The 9,905-nt window shown below is 34.0% G+C and overlaps 1 protein-coding gene across 1 annotated transcript; it reads left to right on the forward strand.

The window, feature by feature from the left end:
• The first annotated feature begins 968 nt into the window (after nucleotides 1-968).
• Nucleotides 969-7,638, forward strand: LOC149770733 (peritrophin-1-like). Its single transcript, XM_089949188.1, has 4 exons — nucleotides 969-1,067; nucleotides 2,129-2,338; nucleotides 5,689-5,904; nucleotides 6,642-7,638. Exons 2-4 carry the CDS (start codon nucleotides 2,227-2,229, stop codon nucleotides 6,896-6,898), a joined length of 585 nt encoding a protein of 194 aa, XP_089805314.1. The 5' UTR covers nucleotides 969-1,067; nucleotides 2,129-2,226; the 3' UTR covers nucleotides 6,899-7,638.
• The last annotated feature ends 2,267 nt before the right edge of the window (nucleotides 7,639-9,905 follow it).

Below are 9,905 nucleotides of genomic sequence, written 5' to 3' on the forward strand. Positions count from 1 at the left end.
ATATATATATATATATATATATATATATATATATATATATATATATATATATATATATATATATATATATATATATATATATATATATATATATATATATGTGTGTGTGTGTATGTGTGTGTGTGTCTGTGTCTGTGTGTGTGTCTGTGTTTGTTGTGTGTGTTTCTCTAAATTCTTTCTTGCACATAGAAGATGAAATACATCAGCATACATCTAACTATAATTAGTAATTCAAGCATATCTGTTTAGAAGTAAATGATGATATCGATTTCATTTGCTTATTTGTGTACCTAAAGAGAGTAATCAGATCATTGTTCAGCCATTTAACTGCTGCAATATACGATATGGTTCTAAAAACGACTTCGTCTAAAAATATTTTCTTTCGTGTAGCATTTAAGTATATATGTTCCGAAATGCCAAAATGTATTTCATATTTTCCCAAAGTAGTATGCGATAGTGCTTTATGTGTGAGTTCAGCTCACTATATCAAATATGCAGTAGCTATAAAGCAATATAGGTCACTTACTACAAAATAGCTGTGCATGACTTGTTTCATTCAAAAAGTGAATTATGAATTAATATCACATGTTAACGTTAGACTTCGCCACAAACAAAAGAGTAGGATACCATTGTACTCGTATTGATGGATTGATGGGGCATACATATTGCCTTGTAGAATGAAATTAATAGTAAAGACATATGAGTAAGAACCACCCAAGAGTTCACCACCGCCAACAGAAAACAAGATCAAAATATAGATTTTGTTCTAAGCATTGTGAGTGTATTTCTTGAAGATTAAAACGTATAAAGGAGGAGGGGTTTAGCCTGGCATACATCACTCGGCTATGATGGATTGTATTTACCATGGTTTGAAGGACGTTGCGGTTTAATATGACGTATTTAGTCAGTTTAAAATTCGTTACGAACATATCTAAGTGCGATTGGATTGCATTATTCCTGCTCAGCATTCAAGCTGGGAGAATATTTATGTGTATTGGAAAGTGCAACCAAAGATATATTCATCATTCATAGCATTGCCTGTAAACTAGGAACGGATGATTATATTAGTATGCATTTTTAGTAGGCATCGTTTATCGCAAATGCACAACGATTTGGACATACAAGTGACAAAAACACTTGGGAGCTAATTGTTTTCAGTTTAAGTTTTCAAGCGAATGATTTATATGATTGATATAGTTTTACTCAGTTCCATATTTATATGCCAATATATTTAACTTTATCAGCGAATGTTGAAGAGGCAGTGTGACTCTCTCTCTGTCTCTCTCATTAGTTAGACTATATGTGGCAAATGATTTATAAGGAGCAACATTGAAACAGTGTCCATGCAAATTTTCCAGACAGAAACTAAAACAGAGATGGAGACTTTCGCCTCTTTCATTTTGATTACCATGGCGACATTGCAAACAGCGTTATGCACTACGTCAACACGTAATACAATGGATGGCATTTTACGTCATAGTCTATTTATGTGTCATCATAAAATATTTCCCACAGTGGTTTTTAATACATGTGAATATATAATAAACCATGATAATAAAAATAGTATTTTCAGAAAGTATGCACTTTATCAATACAAAAATCAAAACATTATTTTTCAGTCAAATATTTTGTAGCAACAGAGACAGTTATAATATATATTTAGTTACCTGTTTACATCTTATCTTTTTGACACATGCTTCACTCAGAACGATTGTAAATCTGAAGTGGAAATGATTAAGAGTACTAATTGTGCAAATACGTTGTAAGTCCTATAATTGCCTGATCGTTTTGATAACATTGAAATTTGAAAATAGATTTTATATTAAAATGCATTCTTATTTGGTATTACTTTTTCAGAATCTGAAAGTCTTTGACATGCGTTCAAATAAGGTAATTATGTGTCAGACAGGTTTAAGATTCTATCTGACATTAAATCCTAAGAAGAAAATTTAACTGAAGGTTATCCATTCTATAAAGTCTCCATCATATACCTTTAAAATTATTTATGGTCCTTAAAGTTATTGGTTAAAATGAATTGTATAATTTTTTGTGAGACTTATTTATAACAAGCATATACCAAATGCTGTTGTGTAAGCGAAAGGCAGCTTCATCGTTTTCCTCGTTACAGGTTGTGTTGAAACCTGCGTTGACCGAAGTAACGGAAATTACCAACACTGTTCTGACTGTCATTACTACGTGGCCTGCAGTAATGGATACAAGTACATAATGCCTTGCCCCTCCAGTCTTGTTTGGGATGACGTGATCAAACGGTGTGAATGGACGTCACCCACATGTAATGCAAGAATGTACTCAGGAATTATATTACCACCAAGGCAAGGTAAGGTCTACAACTTATCAAATACTCTAGCGCACCTTGTAATATTTTCGCTTCATAATTTATAATTAGTTCAGTAATCCGTACTTCTTCAGGAGATTTTGTAAGGTTCTTATTTATCAGAAGTCGAATATGTCACTTTATATTTTTATTCGTTTGAAGTATTAACATTAAGACAAACTAGACACGGTCTTATCTAAATCATTTTGGTTTTGCTAACTGGATTATAAAGTTAATTTGCGTTTTCGACGTGAATATAATTTGAACAAATGATACCAGTCTTCGAAAACGTCCTTAAAATCTTGGTAAAATGACTTCTCAATTTGTATGCTAACTATTAGAAACCAAGTGATGAATATGCTCTTTAATCACACGTTTGCATTAAATGTTATTATACATGAAACAATAGAACACCTGTCTAAGATTAATGATTTAATTCAAGATCTGAAATGGCAAGTAAGCCGTCATGCAGATGTACAAATATTCAGTATATTGTTTCTTTGAAAAATGATTTTCAAGCACGAAAATTTTCGCCTTAAGCGTATAGAAGATAGATCTCATAGCTGAAATGGACACGGAAGTCCGATTTTTAAATTTCCTGCTGAGAAAATTGATTAAGGTGAGGCTATGCATTCTCTACGGACGTGATGTTATACAATATTGTTTTGAAACAATTGCTAATCACCTTCACGAAATTTGTCACGTGAGTGAAATGGTAAATTAATTTTAGCAGTAGTATATTGTCTCATATGAGTTTACATCTATTATATAATAATGAGTTTTGTAACACGAAGGTGCTTCTAAATCTGATTCATATTACCGGTTGTGTCGATGGCACTAACTCCCGCCACTGAATAAGTATACAACCGTATTGTAATAAGGTGGGGATGCACATCCTATTTCGGCCAATGAACATGATGCACTTTCTAAGACCATTCTAGGGCCGCAAACACATTTCTTTAATATAATTACTGTTCACGAGCCCGATTTATGTGCTGTTTTAATTTGCCCAGAGAGCTAAACAGAACACGTTCGCGTGCTAGATGCGGCCCGCGGTTTTCGGCTTTTGCACTTCTGGAATAAGGCCTATGCCCCACCAATAAGAATCAGATACTTATAACAAAATTCACATTTACAGGATCATTACTTACATCTACATGAGGTTATTTTGAACAGCTTTCAGTACGTTACTACTTTGTAACAATCTGTCAACGTCTTGTAATCTTTACCCACAATTGAAACATGATCCCATAGGCAAAGCGAAATTTGAGATTGATATCCTTCTGAAAAAGTTAATATATTCAAGTCGACCTGCTCCACAAGAGCTCTAGTTTATAACGTAGCATTCATGTGGCACTCAGTAGTCTACCGCCTTGATATAATAGAACGGGTTGTTATAACAGTTCTATATACTTAGGTTTCTTATTTTCGTTCATCTTTTGAACGCGAAATTCTGATAGGAAATGCGCTTTTTTTAATGTTCAACTGGCTCTCATAACACGGCATAATGCTACACATATGACGTATATTTTGTGGTTGATCTTCAGCGCCTCTGGGGATTTCCTACTTATCAAAGCGTTCAATATATTGCGTGATATTATATATCTGCGGAATTTAACATTAGCCTAGACTAAAATTGATTTAAAGTGTATAAATTGATTATTATTAGCCTGATTTAATAATTTATACGCTCTTGGTTCCACTAAAATGTTGCATATGCAATTCAAAAATGATGTCCGAATTTGTTCATATTTTCTATAAGTGGATTTATTATATGCTTGTAATACGTTTCCTGTCAGGTGAAGAAACAGTTAGCTAAGCACATAAACCTCAAGTATAAGGAGCGAACTTAGGTCAGTTCTTTGTACACTTTTCATGATGCTGCGCCTTTATGACAAACTAGATGTATAAACATGTTTGCAAAATTAGTAAAGGCTACCCATTCTACAAGTACCGTAGCATACGTATTTTAAACTGTAGCCCACTGGCTTGTTTAAAAGGATCGGTTATATAACTTTTTTCATTATTTTCACATTACTTCACGCGAATTACCGAAAACAATGGCCTTTGCGTGGCAAAGCAAGGCTATATCTTCTTTCGTACTTACTGCATGAGTTGACTTATGTGTCCGATAACGCGAGTGAAACTATCAACACGGTTCAAACTGCCACCAGTCACCAGTATGTCGCCTGTAGTAAAGAACCCATTTCAGTTACGCCCTGCCCGTCCAATCATGTCTGGCATGACTTTTCGGAACGATGTGAACGGACGTCATCCACATGTAATGAATCGATGAGTAACAATAACACAACAACACTATTATATTCAAGGTCTGGTAAGGAACTATTTTATGAAGACCTTATTACTGTGATATGCAATTTGAATATACGTTTCACAATCATATTCGGCTACGCACGTTATTTTTCAAACTAGGTAAGTGCATTGATTTTCAGCATTCAGTATCATCTCTTACATAAAGTTAGGATGACATTTTTCAGCATTTGGCTAAGCACTATATCGTAGGTGATGTAAGGAAGTTTTTCCAGGCTGTTGTACGCTGACATCTAAACCGATTTGCTTAGCATTATTCGCTATTCGGTATTATTACATAAACCTTTCATTGCATATTTGTTCTTGCGTTCTTTTAATTCAGAAAGATCTTAACCTTCAGACAAATTAATTTTTCTACACGCACAAATATTCAAGAGTGAAACATTAGAACGACGCGTACTGAATTGTGTCTGGTTACTGAAGGTTTGCCTAATATTAGGTTCCTTGTCCTTTTCACGTATTTTAATTCGATCCATTGGAGCCATTTCAGATAACAATATGTGACAACGAATGACAACTGTCTTATTCCTACTTCAGGCTATGTAAATACCAATTTTCGAAATTATCGAAGTTATTACGCTTTAGATACTTTTAGTAAGACAGACGTTTGTTTCAGCTATTGGTGAAGTTGCAATAATCTTATAGAAGAAACATTATTTTCAAGGCCAGTGATTGTGTGATATTTATGATAAAGTCCTAAATGTAACACCGTAGTACTCGAAACTAAATTCTTTGTTCCTTGATGTATTGTGACAATCTTTCAAAGTCTCAAAGCATTCGCCTCAGAAGAAAAGTCAGAGTTTAAAGTTAACATCTAGTTTAAAACTTTTTTGTTGCTAAGAAAGTGGTTATCAACTAACAAACACAACACAAATTAATGTCATGTAGTTTGTAGCAGATCATCGCTTTCCCATTGTTAAAATGAGCCGAATATGTTATATTGTCTTATCATCTTCATACGATAATCACTTGAAGCATTTTACTTTGTAGCAACCTTCAAGACCTTCTTATTCATTTTACAGGTTGCATTAACTCATGTGTTGGCAAACGCGATGGAAACTACCAACACTGCTCAGACTGCCACCGGTATGTTGCCTGCAGTAATTGGTACGATTACATTATGCCATGCCCCTCCAACCTTGTCTGGGATGACATAAAGAAAAGATGCGAGTGGGTATCATTCACATGTAACATTAAAAGCCCTGAAAGAAGCAAAATACCGATTAACCCACCATCTGGTAAGGATTACCCTTCATGTTAGTTGCATGCAGCACTAAGGATGTTTTTGCAGAATGGAAATATGAATAATATGCGACTTAAATTCCAAAGTACTTAGGGCTTATTCTTTATTGTAACCTTGAACTTATTGCTTAATATTTTTGTGCCTTGCATAGCTAACTTTGAGTGGAACAATTACCAGTTTTATTATAACAATATGAACGTCTATTACCATTAAATACGTAGATAAACTTTTCAAACTGATATCCATTTACGTACGAATCTCTCAAATCAGCGAAGTGAATTGACTGTGTCGTTTCAATATTCGTTTGACGTAAGGTCAGAAAAACAAGTTTTTCATAGCTGTTGGCAACACGCACAACCTTATTACTTTCAGTTTGTGTTTTTTCTGAAATTTGTAATTACAAGTATTAAATTCCTATTACTTTTACATACATTCTTTGCTTCTTTGATACTGTACGACAAACTTTGACAATTTCCAATCTTAACATTAATTCAAAATGAGATTTTGAAAGTAGAAACGACATTTTAGACTATGTTACTGTTCCGTTATTAAATTAAAAAAATTAATTATACAATCGTATGATCAGGATAGAGTTAATATACCATCGCCCTTATTGATGTAGATTTGTATGAAATCAGGATTCTTATCAACTTTAATATATCAATAAGAATCGTATCAAACAATTAAGTAGCACTGTAACAACCAAAGTCAATATCCTATTCCAATTTACAGTATGTGTCGAGTCTTGTGCTGGCCGAAGAGATGGAAACTACCAACACTGCTCAGACTGCCACCATTATGTGGCATGCAGTAATCAATACAGGTACATTATGCCTTGCCCCTCAAATCTTGTCTGGAACGATGTGATCAAACGGTGCGAATGGACGTCACCCACATGTAAATTAAAACAAGCACATACCGTTAAAAAGGATCATCAGTGGTCCATTATCCGAGACGGACTCAGCATCTACGATACCGTTATGAGATGAACCAGAACGGAAAGAGGATATATTGATCATGCAACGTCGTAGCTTCGTTCAGATAATAATGAAAATGGGGGTTTCACAACAGTAGCATGATAAGAGTGACAGCAATGTATATCTAAAATATTGCCACACGCAAACTTGTATATATTTTGTTGCTATTTATCGCTGCATCCAAACTCAGTTCCTATTGACACACAATATATACATTATACGTCTTGCGCAGATGCGTATAGTTTTACGTCTAGTGTCCTTCTTGGCTTATCGATAAGTCTGTTTGTTATTACTGAAATATAGTTGAAGCTTTATAACTAATATTGTATTATCTAAACGATCGCATCTTCAAGCATATAGTCGATATTAAAATCCAATTCTGAATCTTTGGCCGATTTCATTGTATGCCGAGTCTTAGTGGTAAAGAGCATTTGTCTGCCATTGGGAGTATCTTGTTTTTTATCCTGAAAACGTTTCGATCCTAACCCTCCCATACTACTCATGTATTTCGGATTATAATCTCACCTTTTCATGTGCATTATAATCTCATTGATAACAGTATTTGTTTCCACCGGCAAGAGTAACATTATGAAAGGACTGCAAAAGTTACGTTCAGTGTCTCATAGTCGTTATCAAAATGGTTATATATTGTAAGCAACTGATTTAAAAAACAATATTTCACGCTATCTAAATATAAATTTTATAATTTGATATTAAGATCCACAGAATCGAAATAAAAAACTTTCTCGGTATTACGTCTTTTTTATCGACTTTGCCATGAAGAGGATGACGTTCTTATATGTGGCCCATGTTTCATTTTGGAGTTAATTAGATACAACTGGCTATATTTGGGGAAAATAACAGACTGGTGCAGAGGTTGTGCAGAGATATATTAAAGGTCAACAATACACCCCTATACTAATCCATTATTCATCTTGTATGCTTTTCGACTAAGGTGTAATAATATTGCTTAAGTACGTGCGAGTTGTAATGGTTTATTAAGGTTGTTACGTTTGAATTTAAAATTCAGCCATCATATTCATAACAATACTGGTTTTAGAAGCAAAGCTAGCTTAAAAACGTTTTGAATTTTATACTAATTATTATTTGACTCGGTCTATTCATGCGTTAAGTCAACGTATGAATTACATGAGATGAGCAAGGCAAGCGTGCATTGTCAAATGAATTTTTGAGCAAGTAAATCATTGTATCATTCGTTTTTTATGCGAGAAAACTGAGTAACAAATACAAGCAATTGCGACTTTGTTTATGACCATAATGTACACTTGTTTTCAACAGTATTTGAATGGAGTCAAAGTAGGGTACTATTTATGATCAAATTTTTTTCCGTACATCGTACAATCAAATGAATGCACGAGAAAACGGACTGCAGATTATTTTCCGTTTTATATAAGGAAAGTACACACACACACACACACACGCACACACACACACACACATGTATATATATATATATATATATATATATATATATATATATATATATATATATATATATATATATATATATATATATATATATATATATATATATATATATATATACACACACACACATATATATATATATATATATATATATATATATATATATATATATATATATATATATATATATATATATATATATATATATATATATATATATATATATATGAACATGCTGATATGCAGTATTAGGCCGGTCACGATGCATGGATGGAATCCGTGAAGGAAGAATAGTAGTTAAGTGGGGCGATATAGCGACAATGGGAATTAGCATTAAAAACTACCCTGGGCCTGTATAGCGACTATGTAAATTTAACATTAACCACCCTGGGCCTGTATGGCGACTATGTAAATTTAACATGTACGAAAAATCGTGGGCCTGTATAGCGACAAGGGGAATTAACATGGGGAATATATTTTGGGCCTGTATAGCGACAAGGGGAATTAACATGGGAATAAATTGTGGGCTTGTCTAGGGACAGTGGGAATAAATCGTGGGCTTGTATAGAGACAAGGGGAAAATTAACATGGGATTTTTTTTTTTAAATTTTAAAAAAGGCTAGGCAATGGAAAGTCATTCTCTATTCGAGACCTATGAGTGGCCCTGAAAAGGGCCTTTGGGTTTCTTCTTCTAATTTCTTCTATTTCTATTTCTCCACCAACTTCTTATTTTCTGTCCTACACTCTTTCTCTTCTTTTCTTTCTTTTCTTCCTTTTTTTTCTCTTCTTTCTTCTTCTCCTCCTCTTCTTTCTTCCTCTTCTCATTTTCTTCTTCTTTTTCAATTTTTTCATTCCATGCTCTTATCCTTATCCTTTCCTCTTCATCCTCCTTTTCCTCCTTTATTTCTTTCATCACATTACTTATCATGTCCTTTACTTTTCGTAAGGTGTTAATCTCCATCTTCACTCGATGGGGACTATAAGAATAGTGATCTTCGTTTAGCCTCACTAGCATTTGTTCCATCATGCCCAAATTGTCCAGGACGTCTTGCAATGTTTGCAATTTATCGAGGTGGTTTGAAGCCATCTTCTCTGTAGAATGGTTTGAACGACGAATACTGTGGGTTCTTATACGAAAAGCGCGGACGTGATGGAAAACATCCCCCTAAAACAAAATTTATATTACCTAGGTTATCATTTAAAACGAGCGGACGTGATGGAAAACATCCCCTACTTTTCTCATTTCATATGATCTACTATCCACATACGTGAAGCATCAATAAACAAACCCTTAATCTACTATCCACACACGCAAAGCATTAAAATGAAACCCTAATCTACTATTCACACTAACCTATGCTAGCCCTTATTAACACACAGTCATATACATTAACTTAGACACTCACACTATGAAAAAGAGTCAGTGTTTATATTCACACTACTCTACATACACGCATTGGCAAATCGATTGTTATTTCTTTTCTAGAGTATTGGGTAGCCCTGAAAAGGGCTGTTTGTTTTTGAACTCCAGTGACACCTGGTTAATGATAGCACCTTCCAGGCCTGGCAC

This window comes from Sinohyriopsis cumingii, unplaced genomic scaffold (assembly GCF_028554795.1).
Source record: "Sinohyriopsis cumingii isolate HCF-2022 unplaced genomic scaffold, ASM2855479v2 utg002441l, whole genome shotgun sequence".
Lineage (NCBI taxonomy): Eukaryota > Metazoa > Mollusca > Bivalvia > Unionida > Unionidae > Sinohyriopsis > Sinohyriopsis cumingii.